The 17,449-nt window shown below is 43.7% G+C and overlaps 1 protein-coding gene across 1 annotated transcript; it reads left to right on the forward strand.

Annotated features, from left to right (window-relative positions):
* The first annotated feature begins 1,134 nt into the window (after positions 1 to 1,134).
* LOC106601995 (calcium-responsive transcription factor) lies at positions 1,135 to 14,607 on the forward strand. Its single transcript, XM_014194439.3, has 5 exons — positions 1,135 to 1,329; positions 7,549 to 7,715; positions 9,564 to 9,674; positions 9,899 to 10,051; positions 10,150 to 14,607. Exons 1-5 carry the CDS (start codon positions 1,212 to 1,214, stop codon positions 10,780 to 10,782), a joined length of 1,182 nt encoding a protein of 393 aa, XP_014049914.2. The 5' UTR covers positions 1,135 to 1,211; the 3' UTR covers positions 10,783 to 14,607.
* The last annotated feature ends 2,842 nt before the right edge of the window (positions 14,608 to 17,449 follow it).

Raw genomic sequence — 17,449 nt, forward strand, 5'->3', positions numbered from 1 at the left:
AAATGTATAAGTCATCACACTCCCTCATCTGATTGGTCGTTGCCCGCAAACCGTAAACCGGTGTTATGATACTGATGGTATGTCGGGACAGATGGTCTGTTTACGTTTCTACCGTTGTGGCTCGATTTGGTGGTAATGTCAGGGACAACCATTGTTGACAACTGTAGAATTGTAGCTAAGCCCTTTTCCTAACCTTAACCTCATTTTTGTTTTATTAGTGTAAACGTTAGTATGCTACCTTTTTGTTTAACTAAAACACTTTGTTTCCTTAGTATGTCCTGGTGGTGGGTGGTTCTCAACTTCCTTAGTGGATGATATTGTGGTGGGTTACTCTGACCTTCCTTCCTTAGTGGATGATATTGTGGTGGGTTACTCTCACCTTCCAGATTTAGTGGATGATATTGTGGTGGGTGATTCTCACCTTCCTTCCTTAGTGGATGATATTGTGGTGGGTTACTCTCACCTTCCAGATTTAGTGGATGATATTGTGGTGGGTTACTCTGACCTTCCTTCCTTAGTGGATGATATTGTGGTGGGTTACTCTCACCTTCCTTCTTTAGTGGATGATATTGTGGTGGGTTACTCTCACCTTCCAGATTTAGTGGATGATATTGTGGTGGGTTACTCTGACCTTCCAGATTTAGTGGATGATATTGTGGTGGGTGATTCTCACCTTCCTTCCTTAGTGGATGATATTGTGGTGGGTGATTCTCACCTTCCTTCCTTAGTGGATGATATTGTGGTGGGTTACTCTCACCTTCCAGATTTAGTGGATGATATTGTGGTGGGTGATTCTCACCTTCCTTCCTTAGTGGATGATATTGTGGTGGGTTACTCTCACCTTCCAGATTTAGTGGATGATATTGTGGTGGGTGATTCTCAACTTCTTTAGTGGATGATATTGTGGCGGGTGATTCTCACTTTCCTTCTTTAGTGGATGATATTGTGGTGGGTGATTCTCACCTTCCAGATTTAGTAATTATGCACCACACAACTGCCTCAGCAATACTGTAATGCAAACGCAGCGTTCCATCGGAAATGAATGTACTTCTGGTGTACTAACACCAGGGGAAAAAATGTTGGTGTGATCGAGGCGTCGTCCTGGTCTGTTTCGCAAGCGTTCCCGGAAGTATCGCGATGTTGCGCCTCTAGGTTTAGAAACTGCTAGTACACTGCTTAATATCTATGGTGGAAAACGCCATATTTTCGAAATGGCATATCTCGAGTTCAAGTTTGAGGACCAAATAACAAAATACATTCGAGAACAAGAATTGGAAACGTCACTTAAATTCATAACATTGAGAAAGGACAAAAGTTTTGGGCTAAAGGGTAAGTTGTCTTTAAAAACATATACATGTATATAGCCTAACTAGCTAACATTAGGTAGCTAGTAGCTTACTTTTGCTGCTCATCTAAAATGACCTATAGCTGATGATACACTAGCCCAATAAATTAGACATTTTCATTAATTACTGTTGGAATAACTAAGTTACGTATGTGACGGCTAATGATACACTTGCCATTTTTGAGGGGGCAATATTGCTATGCAATGTTGCTGGCAACGGAGTGGGGTTTGCCCGTCTGTCAGTCATTCCATGTTCGGTGTCATTAGCTGAGGGCTGAAGCACGGACGTTGAACAGAAGCTCTTGCTAAAGGCGTCGGGATTCTTCCCAGCCGAAACATTTCGGAAAAGTTCGTGCATATGACATTTTGGCTTTTTTGTTCGTTTTGGAAATCGTTTCCAAAACGAAGTTAGTTCATCTGTGCTGTTTACAGTATGAGCATAGTGGGCAGAACAAGCAAGTGGGCAAAGCCAAGCACAAACTCAATTCGACCATGCACTCCTAAACGCAATTTTTTAAAACTTTGGCAAAGCTTCAAGTCGGTAAAACTTAGCGCACTGTGCTCGTAACATATTGTACTTTTTGGACAGAAAAATGTATTGAGATCAGATGTTTAATCGACGAGAGAATTAACAGAATGTCGGCCCAATTTCAGCTTCTTCCATCCGCTCCCACTACCCGCGACTGGACTTCCTGTCACTACCATATTTGGTGGTGAGAAAACGTTCTTTAGGGACGCTTCAGCTTTATAGTCCCTATGACGTGTCTGGTTTACCCTTTCGGTTCTGTGGTTCCGGCAAACAAATTTTTTTTTCTAGAGGCAAGCCGAAGTCTAAGCCACTTTGTGGATGATTGGTCAACAGTAAGGATTGTACAATAAAGGCTGCATTCCAAACACACTCTCCCCTCAGCCCTCAAGTTAAGTGGACACTTCTGATGACGTGTGTTGTGTTTTCAGCCACTGGTAGCTTGTGGGCGCTTTATATGTGCTACAGTCAATTATGATCATGTCAAATCAAACTATTTGTCACATGCACCGAACACAACAAGTGTAGACCTTACCTTGAAATGCTTACTTACAAGCCCTTAACCAACAGTGCAGTTCAAGAAGAGTTAAGAAAATATTTGCCAAATAAACTAAAGTAAAAAATGATAAAAAGTAACACAATAACATAACAATAACGAGACTATATACAGGGGGTACCGGTACAGAGTCAGTGTGTAGGGTTAGAGGTAATTTGTACATGTAGGTAGGGGTGAAGTAACTATGCATAGATAATAAATAGCGAGTAGCAGCAGTGTACAAAACAAATGGAGGGGGTCAATGTAATAGTCCGGTGGCCATTTGATTAATTGTTCAGCAGTCTTATGGCTTGGGCTTTCGTCTGACACAGCCTATTATATAGGTCCTGGATTGCAGGAAGCTTGGCTCCAGTGATGTACTGGGCCGTACGCACTACCCTCTGTAGCGCCTTATGGTCAGATGCCGAGCAGTTGCCATACCAGGCGGTGATGCAACCGCGCAGGATGCTCTCGATGGTGCAACTGTAGAACCCATGCCAAATCTTTTCAGTCTCCTGAGGGGGAAAAGGTTTTGTCATGCCCTCTTCACGACTGTCTTGGTGTGTTTGATGATAGATAGTTGGTGATGTGGACACCAAGGAACTTGACACTCTTGACCCGCTCCACTACAGCCTGTTCGGTGTGCCTTTTCCTGTGGTCCACGATCAGCTCCTTTGTCTTGCTCACATTGAGGGGGAGGTTGTTGTCCTGGCACCACAATGCCAGACCTCCTCCCTATAGGTTGTCTCATCGTTGTCGGTGATCAGGCCTACCACTGTTGTGTCGTCAGCAAACTTAATGATGGTGTTGGAGTCGTGTTTGGCCACGCAGTCATGGGTGAACAGGGAGTACAGGAGGGGACTAAGTACACACCCCTGAGGGGCCCCAGTGTTGAAGATCAGCGTGGCAGACATGTTACCTACCCTCCAGGATCCAGTTGCAGAGGGAGGTGTTTAGTCCCAGGGTCCTTAGCTTAGTGATGAGCTTCGTGGGCACTATGGTGTTGAGCTGTAGTCAATGAACAGCATTCTTACATAGGTGTTCCTTTTGTCCACGTGGGAAAGGGCAGTGTGGAATGCGATTGAGATTGCGTCATCTGTGGATTTGTTGGGGTGGTATACAAATTGGAGTGGGTCTAGGGTATCCGAGAGGATGCTGCTGATGTGATAATCAGCCATTCAAAGCACTTCATGGCTACCGACGTGAGTGCTATGGGGCGGTAATCATTTAGGCAGGTTATTTTCGCTTCCTTGGGCACAGGGACTATGGTGGTCTGCTTGAAACATGTAGGTATTACAGACTCGGTCAGGGAGAGGTTGAAAATGTGAAGACACTTGCCAGTTGGTCCTCGCATGTTTTGAGTACACGTTCTGGTAATTTATCTGGCCCCGCGGCTTTGTGAATGTTGACCTGTTTAAAGGTTTTGTTCACATCGGCTACTGAGAGTGTTATCACACAGTCATCCAGAACAGCTGGTGCTCTCGTGCATGCTTCAGTGTTGCTTGTCTTGAAGTGAGCATAAAAGGCATTTAGCTCTTCTGGTATGCTCGCGTCACTGGGCAGCTTGCATCTGGGTTTCCCTTTGTATTCCGTAATAGTTTAAGTCCTGCCACATCTGACGAGCGTCAGAGCCGGCGTAGTAGGATTCAATCTTAATCCTGTATTGACGATTTGCCTGTTTGATGGTTTGTCGGAGGGCATAGCGGGATTTCTTATAGGCATCGGGATTAGTGTCCCGCTCCTTGAAAGCGGCAGCTCTAGCCTTTAGCTCAATGCGGATGTTGCTTGTAATCAATGGCTTCTGGTTGGGATATGTACGTACGGTCACTGTGGGGGCAACGTCGTCGATGCACTTATTGATGAAGCTGATGACCGAGGTGGTATACTTCTCAATGCCATCGGATGAATCCCGAACATATTCCAGTCTGTGCTAGCAAAACAGTCCTGTAGCGTGGCATCTGTGTCATCTGATCACTTCCGTATTGAGCGAGTCACTGGTACTTCCTGCTTGAATTTTTGCTTGTAAGCGGGAATCAGGAGGATAAAATTATGGTCAGATTTGCCAAGTGGAGGGCGGGAGAGAGCTTTGTATGCATCTCTGTGTGTGGAGTAAAGGTGGTCTAGAGTTTTTTTCCTATGGTTGCACGTGACATGCTGGTAAAAATTTGGTAAAGCTGATTTTGTTTGCCTGCATTAAAGACCTCGGCCACTAGAAGCACCGCTCCTGGGTGAGCATTTTCTTGTTTGCTTATGGCCTTAGAGTTGGTTGAGAGCGGTCTTAGTGCCAGCTTCGGTCTGTGGTGGTAAATAGACGGCTACGAATAATATAGATAGATAGTGTGGTCGACAGCTTATCATAAGGTACTCTACTTCAGGCGAGCAATACCTCGAAACTTCTTTAATATTAGACATCGCACACCAGCTGTTATTGACAAAAAGACACACCCCCACCCCTCGTCTTACCAGACGTAGCTTCTCTAAACAAGCAACCTCTGACAAAAGTCCCTCTACTTCTATTTAAGGTGAAAATGATGAATCAGACACCTTATCGATAGCAACAACTCATGGTCCTCCTGGAATCAGAAGTTTTTTTGACTCAATAGAGGAACGCAGTCAGAGAAATGCTGATGAATATCTTGCTCGAGCTGTGTATGCAACTGGTTCACACCTGATGCTCACAGACAATGTGTATTGGAAGAGATTTCTGGATGTTCTTCACCCAGCATACACCCCTCCAACCAGACATGCTTTATCTACTCATTTGCTGGATGCAGAGTTCAACAGCGTTCAAGTGAAGGTCAAGCAAATCATAGAGAAAGTAGACTGTATTGCAATCATCTCTGATGGGTGGTCGAATGTTTGTGGGCAAGGAATAATTAACTACATCTCCACCCCTCAACCAGTTTTCTACAATAGCACAGACACAAGGGACAACAGACACACCGGTCACTACATTGCAGATGAGCTGAAGGCAGTCATCAATGACCTTGGACCACAGAAGGTATTTGCACTAGTGACAGACAATGCTGCGAACATGAAGGCTGCTTGGTCTAAAGTGGAGGAGTCCTACCCTCACACCCATTGGATGTGCTGCTCATGGATTGAATCTGCTCCTCAAGGACATCATGGCACTGAAAACAATGGATACACTCTACAAGAGAGCCAAGGAAATGGTTAGGTATGTGAAGGATCATCAAGTTATAGCAGCAATCTACCTCACCAAGCAAAGTGAGAAGAATAAGAGCATCACATTGAAGCTTCCCAGCAACACCCGTTGGGATGGTGTTGTCATCATGTTTGACAGTCTCCTGGAGGGGAAGGAGTCTCCAAGAAATGGCCATATCACAGTCTGCTGATATGGACAGCCCCATCAAGAGGATCCTCCTGGATGATGAATTTTGGGAGAGAGTGGTAAGCAGCCTGAAACTCCTGAAACCTATAGCAGTAGCATTATCTCCCTCAATCCGTGCAGTCTGATGTTCAGACTCTGCTTGCAGATGTAAGAGAAGAAATCCGTACTGCCCTACCCACTTCACTGTTGCTCCAAGCAGAGGAAACTGCAGTTCTGAAATACATCAAAAAGCATGAAGACTTCTGCCTGAAGCCCATACACGCCGCAGCGTACATGTTGAACCCCAAGTATGCTGGCAAGAGCATCCCGTCTGGTGCAGAGATCAACAAGGCCTATGGTGTCATCACTACCATGTCTCGCCACCTTGGCCTGGATGAGGGCAAGGTTCTTGGCAGTCTGGCAGAGTACACTTCCAAGCAAGGGCTTTGGGATGGAGATGCAATATGGCAGCCGTGCCAACATATCTCATCAACCACCTGGTGGAAGGGACTTAGTGGATCTGAGGCTCTTTCCCCTGTTGCCTCCATCATCCTCCAAATCCCACCAACATCAGCTGCCTCAGAGCACAACTGGTCCTTGTTTGGGAACACACACACCAAAGCACGCAACAGGCTGACCAATACAAGGGTTGAAAAATTGGTGGCCATCCGGACAAATTTGAGGCTTTTTGAGCCTGACAACGAGCCATCCTCAACAAGGTTGGAAAGTGACAGTGAAGATGAGATCTCAGAGTCTCATGGTCAAGAGGTGGACATTGAGGAGGTCCAGGGAGAAGACATGGAAACCTGAGAGGAAGACAACCAAAGCTTTAGTCTAGAAACTATCATTTTACAGATGTATGTTGAAAACGTTTTTGGGAGATGCGATTCAATATTCCCGTTCTTTTATTGTTCAGTGAAATCATCCCATGTGAAGAGTCAACTCATTTAATTAAAGTTCAATTCGTAAATAAATAGATTTTTTTATTTCTATTAGAAGGATTTAATAATTTGCAGTTATGTCTACTTATGATAAGGTAAAAGGTTTATGTTTCTGTCTCCATATGTTATGGTAAATATATCCAATGCAAAAAAACATCTACATTTAAATGGTATTAATATTAATTTGCATATATTCCCGTTAATCCCCATGGAAAGTTTACACCTCTGAATATTCCCCAAAATGTGCAACCCTAATGACAATACTTCCGTGCACAAAGCGAGGTACATACAGAAATGGTTTATCGAGAAATCTGTGTGGAAGAACTTGACTGGCCTGCACAGAGCCATGACCTCAACCCCATCGAACATCTTTAGGATGTATTGGAAGGCCGACTGTGAGCCAGGCCTAATCGTCCAACATCAGTGCCCGACCTCACTAATGCTCTTGTGGCTGAATGGAAGAAAGTCCCCTCAGTAATGTTCCAACATCTAGTGGAAAGCCTTCCCAGAAGAGTGGAGGCTGTTATAGCAGGAAAGGGGGACCAAGTCCATATTAATACCCATGATTTTTGGAATGAGATGTTCGACGAGCAGGTGTCCACATTTTTTTTGATTGTGTAGTGTATAAGATCATTTGACCTTAAAGAGTAATGGCAGACTCACATACACTCCTTAAGAGTACATTGATTGCAGCAACCAATGCTGCCATGGCAACGATGCTCGACTTCATTGCCTCAATTGCTAGTGCATCATCAGCATAAGGGATCCATTTCAAGAACAGATTAGTTATTTGACAGAGCAACTTAGTTAGTTTCCCTACAAGCCTATCATTCTAATAGTAAAATATCATATTGTTGACCTTTTTAACAGATGCGCAGCCTTTGGCACGGAAAAAACTCAGCTGGGAGAGTAAAAGTATCCCGTTCAATGGTGTTCCGTTTCAAGTTGTTGGCACAAAGACGTATGAATGCCACCAGGGCAAAGACAGACAGACAAAAGCCAAAGAGAAATATGCTGCTGAAAGAGACAAGAAGGAAGTAAGTTCATAGACGGATCACTGTCATTTACACCCTACACTTTTTCTAACATTTAATTAGAATAATGTTGAAGTACTAACAATGGAATGTTCCTCAATAAGATGGGACTTTAAAGGGTTGTCCTAACTCTGGTCACTAAACATCCCATGGCACTTATTGCAAGAGTATGTAGGTGGGGTTAGGGTGGTGAGTTTCCCTGTACACTGTAAAGAGCTTTGGGTGTCTAGAAAAGTGCTATATACAGTACCAGTCCAAAGTTTGGACACACCTACTCATTCCAGGGTTTTTCTTTATTTTTACTATTTTATACATTGTAGAATTATAGTGAAGACATCAAAACTATGAAATAACACATGGAATCATATAGTAACCAAAAAAGTGTTAAACAAATCAAAATATATTTTATATTTGAGATACTTCAAAGTAGCCACCCTTTGCCTTGATGACAGCTTTGCACACTCTTGCCATTCTCTCAACCAGCTTCATGAGGTAGTCACCTGGAATGCATTTCAATTAACAGTGCCTTGTTAAAAGTTAATTTATGGAATTTCTTTCCTTTATGCGTTTGAGCCAATCAGTTGTGCTGTGACGAGGTAGGGGTGGAATACAGAAGATAGCCTTATTTGGTAAAAGACCAAGTCCGTATTATGGCAAGAACATCTCAAATAAGCAAAGACAAACGACAGTCCATCATTACTTTAAGACATGAAGGTCAGTCAATTCAGAAAATTAAGAACTTTGAAAGTTTCATCAAGTGCAGTTGCAAAAACCATCAAGCTCTATGATGAAACTGTCTTTTGAGGAATGCCACAGGAAAGGAAGACCCAGAGTTACCTCTGCTGCAGAGGATAAGTTCATTAGAGTTACCAGCCTCAGAAATGGCAGCCCAAATTATTGCATAACAGACTTCAAGTAACAGACACATCTCAACATCAACTGCTCAGAGGAGAATGCGTAAATCAGGCCTTCATGGTCAAATTGCTGCAAAGAAACCACTACTAAAGGACACCAAAAAGAAGAAGAGACTTGCTTGGGCCAATAAACACGAGCAATGGATGTTAGACCGGTGGAAATCTGTCCTTTGGTCTGATGAGTCCAAATTTGTGATTTTTGGTTCCAACCGCTGTGTCTTTGTGAGATGCAGAGTAGGTGAACAGATGATCTCCGCATGTGTGGTTCCCACCGTGAAGCATGGAGGAGGAGATGTGGGGGTGCTTGTGATTGGTGTGGGTGTGATTTTATTTAGAATTCAAGGCACACTTAACCAGCATGGCTACCACAGCATTCTGCAGTGATACGCCATCCCATCTGGTTTGCGCTTAGTGAGACTCATTTGTTTTTCAACAGGACAATGACCAAACACACCTCCAGGCTGTGTAAGGGATATTTGACCAAGAAGGAGAGTGATGGAGTGCTGCAGCAGATGACCTGGACTCCACAATCACCTGACCTCAACCCAATTGAGATGGTTTGCGATGAGTTGGACCGCAGAGTGAAGGAAAAGCAGCCAACAAGTGCTCAGCATATGTGGGAACTCTCTCAAGACTGTTGGAAAAGCATTCCAGGTGAAGCTGGTTGAGAGAATGCCAAGAGAAAAACTGCAAAACTGTCATCAAGGCAAAGGGTGGCTACTTTGAAGAATCAAAAATTATATTTGGAATTGTTTAACACTTTTTTGGTGACTACGTGATTCCATATATGTTATATCATAGGTTTGACGTCTTCATTATTATTCTACAATGTAGAAAATAGTAAAAATTGAATGAGTAGCTGTGTCCAAACTTTTGACTGGTACTGTAAGCCCAATTTTATTATTATTATTATTAAATGTTTTGCCATCTTCCATAGCTTGAAGACCATACCTTTCTACAGAAACGGAAACTGGTACAAAATACCAAAAAGGTGGACTGCAAGGCTATAATAAACATCGCCCACGTTATTCGCTTTCCTGATTTTAAGGTAAATATGAACAAGTTTTAAGGTCTACGCCTACTGTTGGTCAAAGTCTTAAGGCCGTGTTTACACAGGCAGCCCATTTCCAATTATGGGCAAAAGAGCTGATCTGATTGGTGAAAAGATAAATTAGTGGGGAAAAAGATCAGAATTGGACTGTCTGTGTGAATCAGCCTAACATTGTACATAGTAACAGTACATATGTAACAAATACCACATTCTTTGTCTAGATTGAGGAAAGTACAGTGTGCTCTAAAAAGGAGGCCTCCCAAACGCTGAAGGCAGCACTAAGTGAAACACCCAGCTCCGTGAAGGCAGAGGTTGTCTACTGCGTCAGGTTCCCCTCCCTCTCTGAGCACAGCTCACATGCAGTTGTTGGCGAGGTAAATATAACTATAGAATCTATATAATAGTGTTGGTTAAGTTACCCCCTTACCCACTGACCCCTTTATGATAAACCCATGTATTGTTTCTCCAACAGGCAGCTTATGTTAGGGAAGCTGTAGATGCCAGGCTGAGAGAGAAGATTGAGCAGCTGACTCTGTCTGGTGTGAGAAAGATGACTGAAATGAAGTGTCATCTAAACACCTTTGTAGTGGAAGAGCTTTTCCATGGAGAGCAGCCTCCTCCACCTACTCGCAGGCGCTATTACCCCACTGACAGTGACATAAGAAATGTCATGTTTAAGACCAAGCAGGCCACCAGAGACTCCAACATTGACCGTCCATACGAAGGTCCATCTGGAAGAGGAAAGAACAGGTCCTCTAGGAAGCTGTTGCGGTTACGGAGGCAATGTGCAGGATATCTTAAAGAGATCACAGAACTCACTTATCATCTCCAAGAGGAACAGTACGTGACTGATCTGTCTTCACAGCTCAGAAGCGTGTTGCTGGATATGAAGGCCCATGTTCCACAGGATAAAGGCCTTCCACTGACCTTTTCTCCAAGGAAGAGAAAAGCTGAGACGGACATGGACCTCATTCCAACCAAGAGTGCGTCACACCCTTTCATAGATGGGTTAGAACAGCATACAGAGGACATAGTGAGTGTGGACACCTTGTTGGCATTGAGCCTAGGGCTGAGGACTGAGTGTGTGGGTTCTGCCACCAATTGAGTATATTTTGGTTAGTGTAACTTTTATTTCAACTAATATTAACTTTCTGTCAACACAACTTGATAAAGGGGGGGGGGGGTCAAGAGGGGGACGCAATCTCAGGGCAGGTTAGTTTTGAATCTTGTTCTGGAGGCAGCGCTGCAGAGTGCTCACTAGCTGGCAGTCATAAAATCTGATTTTAAACCTAACTGTAACCACACTGCTAACCCTAATTTCTAACCTTAAATGTGCTTTTCGATCTTAATTTTTGGTTGTATGAATTTTGACATGTATTCAGACACCTTCCCTTTTTTCACATTTTGTTACGTTAAAACCTAATTCTAAAATGGATTAAATTGTTATTTTCCTCATTAATCTACACACAATACCCCATAATGACTGAGCAAAAACAGGTCTAGAAATGTTAGCAATTATTTATTTATTTTTTAAATAAAAATGAAATATTACATTTGCATAAGTATTCAGACCCTTAACTCAGTACTTTGTTGAAGCCCCTTTTGCAGCGATTACAGCCTTGAGTCTTCTTGGGTATGACGCTACAAGCTTGGCACACCTGTATTTTGGCAGTTTCTCCCATTCTTCTCTGCAGATCCTCTCAAGCTCTGTCAGGTTATTTTCAGGTGTCACAGCGATTTTCAGGTCTCTCCAGTGATGTTCGATCAGATTCAAGTCCGGGCTCTGGCTGGGCCACTCAAGGACATTCAGAGACATGTCCCGAAGCCACTCCTATGTTGTCTTGGCTGTGTGCTTAGGGTTGTCCTGTTGGAAGGTGAACCTTCGCTCCAGTCTGAGGTCCTGAGCGCTCTGGAGCAGGTTTTCATCAAGGATCTCTCTGTACTTTGCTCAGTTAATCTTTCCCTTGATCCTGACTAGTCTCCTAGTCCCTGCCGCTGAAAAACATCCCCAGAGCATGATGCTGCCACCGCCATGCTTCGCTGTAGGGATGGTGCCAGATTTCTTCCAGGTGTGATGCTTGGCATTCAGGCCAAAGAGTTCAATCTTGGTTTCATCAGACCAGAGAATCTTGTTTCTCATGGTCTGAGAGTCCTTTAGGTGGGCTGTCATGAGCGTGTTATTGAGGAATGGCTTCCATCAGGCCACTCTACCATAAAGGCCTGATTGGTGGAGTGCTGCAGAGGTGGTTGTCCTTCTGGAAGGTTCTCCCATCTCCACAGAGGAACTCTCGAGCTCTGTCAGAGTGACCATCGGGTTCTTGATCACCTCCCTGACCAAGGCCGTTCCCCCTCGATTGCTCAGTTTGGCCGGTCGTCCAGCTCTAGGAAGAGTCTTGGTGGTTCCAAACTTTTTCCATTTTAAGTATAATGGAGGCCACTGTGTTCTTGGGGACCTTCAATGCTGCAGACATGTTTTGGTACCCTTCCCCAGATCTGTGCCTCGACAAAATCATGTCTCAGAGCTCTACAGACAATTCCTTCAACCTCATGGTTTGGTTTTTGCTCTGACATGCACTGTCAACTGTAGGACCTTATATAGACAGGTGAGTGCCTTTCCAAATCAACTGAATTTACCACAGCTGGACTCCAATCAAGTTGTAGAACCATCTCAAGGATGATGAATGGAAACAGGATGCACCTGAGCTCAATTTTGAGTCTCGTAGCAAAGGGTTCGAATATTTTATTTTTTGCAAACATTTCTAAAAACCTGTTTTCGCTTTGTCATTTTGGGTTATTGTGTGTAGCTTGAAGAGGGGAAAAATTATTTTATAAATTTTAGAATAAGGCTGTAATGTAACAACAACAAAAAGTGAAGGGGTCTGAATACTTTCTGAATTCACTGTGGCCAATTTGGACTTGGCTCCGGAAATGTGGAAATGGCTCCGTTCTGCCTCCAGGACAAGTGTCAACCTGCTATCTGAGGTGGGAGGGGTCTGAAATATTGCATAGATGGCTAGCCCACCTTAACTCAAACATTTAAATGTGCTTAATCAGTTTGTAACAAAGGTGTTCATATGCAGCAGTCTTAACCATTAGCACATACCACTCCTGTACTGTATCAATGTCATGGCTCTTCTATTTAGGGGGGTATAATTTTGCAGGCACAGAGCAGGGTAGTTTGTGTACAATCCCCAGTGTAGTTTTCCACATGTTTCAGTTCAGAGGGATTTGAGAGTAGGAACAGTCTTGGGCCAAAGGGAATCATCCAGAACTGTTGTAAATGAGGGCATGTCCTTAACACGTGACCCAAGGTGCCTTTGTCCTGGTTGCATCCCCAGCAGTCAGGAGAGTCCAGTAGAACCTGTGGATGGTTGTCAACGGAGATAGCCTTGACCGCAGCTCTCTTGCAACGGTCTTATTGGACCTCAGTATGTTTTGCCATTCCTCATCTGTGAAGGATACGTCCATATGGCTCCTGAGTGGCGCAGTGGTCTAAGGCACTGCATCTCAGTGCTGGAGGCATCACTACAGACACCCTGGTTCCATTCCAGGCTGTATCACAACCGGCCGTAATTGGGAGTCCCATAGGGCGGCGCACAATTGGCCCAGTGTCGTCCGGATTTGGTCGGTGTAGGCTGTCATTGTAAATAAGAATTTTTTTCTTAACTGACTTGCCTAGTTAAATAAAGTATTTCCCCATGCAATCTGATTGGGGACTTTAGGTTGAGTAGAGTATATTATAATATGAGACCTTGTCTCCTTTCCCATAGTGTTCAATGATCTTCATAGGGATGGATATCTGATGAACGGGTGGTCCAGGCCCCAGGGATATCTGATGAAACGGGTAGGCCAGGCCCCAGGGATATCTGATGAACGGGTGGTCCAGGCCCCAGGGATATCTGATGAACGGGTGGTCCAGGCCCCAGGGATATCTGATGAAACGGGTAGGCCAGGCCCCAGGGATATCTGATGAAATGGGTAGGCCAGGCCCCAGGGATATCTGATGAACGGGTAGGCCAGGCCCCAGGGCATAGCATGTGCCTTAGCTGTAGGTGTTTCCAAAAGTACAGTGTCTCTCTGTGGACTGTAACAGGGTTGAAGTTTTATCTTAAATCAGCCAAAAAATCAGCCAATTTCAAAAAATTCTGTGAAACAGTATTACTTGTAGATTTTGAAAGTAAAAATCTAACATGAAGATGTCAATTGTTTGTCTACATGCAATGTTAAAAACAATGCAGATATTGGAGTAAACCTATTTTTGGTTAAGACAAGTAACTATGAGGGCCAACATCCAAAACCTATTCCTCCTCAGGAGACTGAAAAGATTTGGCATGAGTCCTCAGATCCTCAAAAGGTTTTACAGCTGCACCATCGAGAGCATCCTGACGGGTTGCATCACTGCCTTGTAACTGCTCAGCCTCCGACTGCTAGGCACTACAGAGGGTAGTGCGTACAGCCCAGTACATCACCGGGGCCAAGCTTCGTGCAATCCAGGACCTCTATACCGGGCAGTATCAGAGGAAAAAAATTGTCAAAGACTCCAGCCACCCAAGTCATAGACTGTTCTCTCAGCTACCGCACGGCATGCGGTACCGGAGCGGCAAGTCTAAGTCCAAGAGGCTTATTTGTGCACCCCCCCCCCCCCCCCCCCCTTAGCTAGTCTCTTATCTATGCATAGCCACTTTAATATCCCTACCTGCATGTACATAATTACCTCGACACCGGTGCCCCCGCACATTGACATTGACTCTGAACCGGTACCCCCTGTATATAGCCTCGCTATTGTTATTTACTGCTGCTTTTTAATTATTTGTTTTTCTTAAAACTGCAATGTTGGTTAAGGGCTTGTAAGTAAGCATTTCACTGTAAGGTCTACACCTGTTGTATTCGGCACACGTGACTAATAAAATGTGATTTGATTTGAACATCATGATAAGCTTGCAAGCTGAGTTTGAATAAGAGATCCTTCGGACAGAACAGTGTGTAGCACAGGAGGGGTCTGAAATCTGAGTTTTGAAGGATTACTAAAGGAGTTCCCCAGGGCTCAATGTTAGCTCCGATCCTTTTTACACTGTATATAAATGATACAGGGAAGACTGACTGCAAATCTTCTGGTGGTTTTAAGACAGGGTTTCACAAAGTCGATTTCCCCCCCCCCCCCCCCCCCCCCACTTTAAGATGTATCACCAATGCAAGATCACTCACCCATCACTGTGAGTTGTATGCCTTGGTGCAATGGAACGTTCCATCCACAAGGAGGCTAAAGCACTGGTAGCATTGATAGGACAACTCCCTGTGTATCTCTTCGTTCCTTACTGACCAGATTAGGCACTCGTGCCCCGTTGACTTGCTAGTCGGAACTAGGAAACTGATTTATTTTCCAACTTACTGATTCGTTGAATGCGGCATGTGTATAACTACAACCAGTTAGCAAGTCAGATGTACTTCTGGTGTACCAAAACGCAATGACGCTGTCGCTGTGATCAAGGAGTGCGTCTATCATAATCCAAAAGGTGTATGCCCATGCACAGCAATGTTCTAGAATATTGGACCGTTGTCTTTCATACTTTTCAAATTCTCAGCGTAGCTCAAGCAGTTTCTCCAACTGTCAACACATTCAAATGAATAGAGGACAGGTAGGCCTACTGGAGCTGCGTTGGTTGGGAATTGTGGGGAGGTTCACGCCTCGATCACAGCGACAGTGTCATTGCGTTTTGGTACACCAGAAGTACATTAATTTCCAATGGAACGCTGCGTTTGCCTTGCAGCATTGCAGTGGCAGTGCGTTCTGTGTGGTGCATACGTTGGATTTATTGAACATAAGCGTCAAACTATGTGTAGATGGCTTGACAGAAATAGCAGTAGGTGAATGTTGAACTTTTGTTGCCCACATATCTAGGTTATGCTGCGTACTATTTTGCGAAATGGCGCTGTCGGTGTGATCAAGGCGTCAGACTGTGCCCCCCCCCCCCCCCCCCCCCCCGGATGGTTGTCTGAGAACTGCATAGCTACGTCAACAATGGGAAACCAGATTATTTTAACCTGCAAAGTTAATTATCCTAACCTGCTACGTAAACAGACCATCAGTCCCGACCTACCATCATGCTGCGTTCACTTTACTAACTTTATCTCTGACAGGGAACATTTGTTTTTAACAGTCATCCAGCTCAAGTCAGAAACCCTCTGACCTGAAGGTCATTGAAATCAGGATTTGACCTCAGTTTTTTTCTGAATTCCCAGTTGTCCTGAAACAACAATTGTCTATTAAATTGACAAGATATTGAGTGACCGCTCTAACAATGGAAATACATGTACCCCAAGATGGAAGGCAGGCTGGAGGAGGTGAGATCATGTGGGACCGTTCTAGCCAAAGAGAGGGCAGATACGCTGTGAATAACAGGCCATTGAGATAGATACAGGACTCATTCTTGTATCTGCCATTTTTAGCTCTTATCTCCATTTTAAAGTACTACATTTTTCTTCATTGGATGATTGCTCCCAACTCATAGAATCCCCACCCTACTTTAAAGTTGTGAAACTGGATCCCCTCATGCTAAAACGGTTTATTTCCATGAGTTCTCTATCTCTATGACAACAGACACAACTCAGATATAACAGGTGTGTAGTGCTGGAGGAGGCAGGTAGGTGCACTCCCTCACTTTTTTCAGTTCGATAATACACCGAAAATGTATTCAGATTCGAAATATATTTAATTACCACAAAAATGTCATGAACAACGATTGAATGACCAACCAAATAAATATGTACGCTACAGCAGCCTACAGGAAGGTAAATGGTGGCTTCTTCCTGTCTTCTCTCTGGTGGTGGATAGAATGATGAGGAATGGCCCTGCATCTCAACCAATGGCCAATATAGGCTAAATATCCCAAGCAGGGCTACAGCAACTTCCAGAAAGGGTCAGGCTCCTTGGCCTTTGTGGTGGCTACTCTGGGTTGGGTGTCCTTGAGAAGAACGGTGGTAACTGTAACCAAGTAGTAATATATCGTTTTGGGTTCCACTGTGCAAGAGTGGTCATGGAGTTTTATGAACATCAAGGCAGACACGGTGAATTTTTATATAGATAGATGCAGGGCCGTTTGGAGGATTAAGAACTGGCCAATCAGAACGTTAAAAAAATATATATATTTATTATTATTATTATTATATATATATTTTTTTTTTTTTTTACGTTCTGAACGGCCAAAGTTCTCAATCCTCCAAAATCAAATGTTATTGGTCAAATACACATGGTTAGCAGATGTTATTGTGAGTGTAGCGAAATGGGCCTTTGCATTGCACACATGTAGCCTTGGTATGTCAGGGTGGGAAATGTGAATTGGGCCAAGTTGGAGGGTAATAATGCATTTAGGTTCTAGTTTATTGAGATGTGTGAATACACCACACCAAAATATGGATTTTATGGCTGTTTTAAAACGAATTTCCTGCAATTCAACATAGTAATGATTTATGGTCACTACTTAGTCAATTGATTTGATGATTACGTCTATGAAAATAAATTAGATAATAGTTAACCTCTTTTCTTTTATTCTGTAATAGGGTATATTGTAACCATGTGTTCAAGCTAATCAAATAAAAAATGATTTCGCGCTGACCTTTCAGAACCAGGAAGGGCGCTCCAATCCTTTAAAATAACCTTCAACATCTGTTGCCTTACGGCTAATAGTCCTGCACATCACTTATTAATACAAATAAAAAGTATCACTTCTCACAATGGTGCTCGTTTAGTAAAGTTAGATCAAAGCGGGAATCAA

This window comes from Salmo salar, chromosome 03 (assembly GCF_965601325.2).
Source record: "Salmo salar chromosome 03, fSalSal1, whole genome shotgun sequence".
Lineage (NCBI taxonomy): Eukaryota > Metazoa > Chordata > Actinopteri > Salmoniformes > Salmonidae > Salmo > Salmo salar.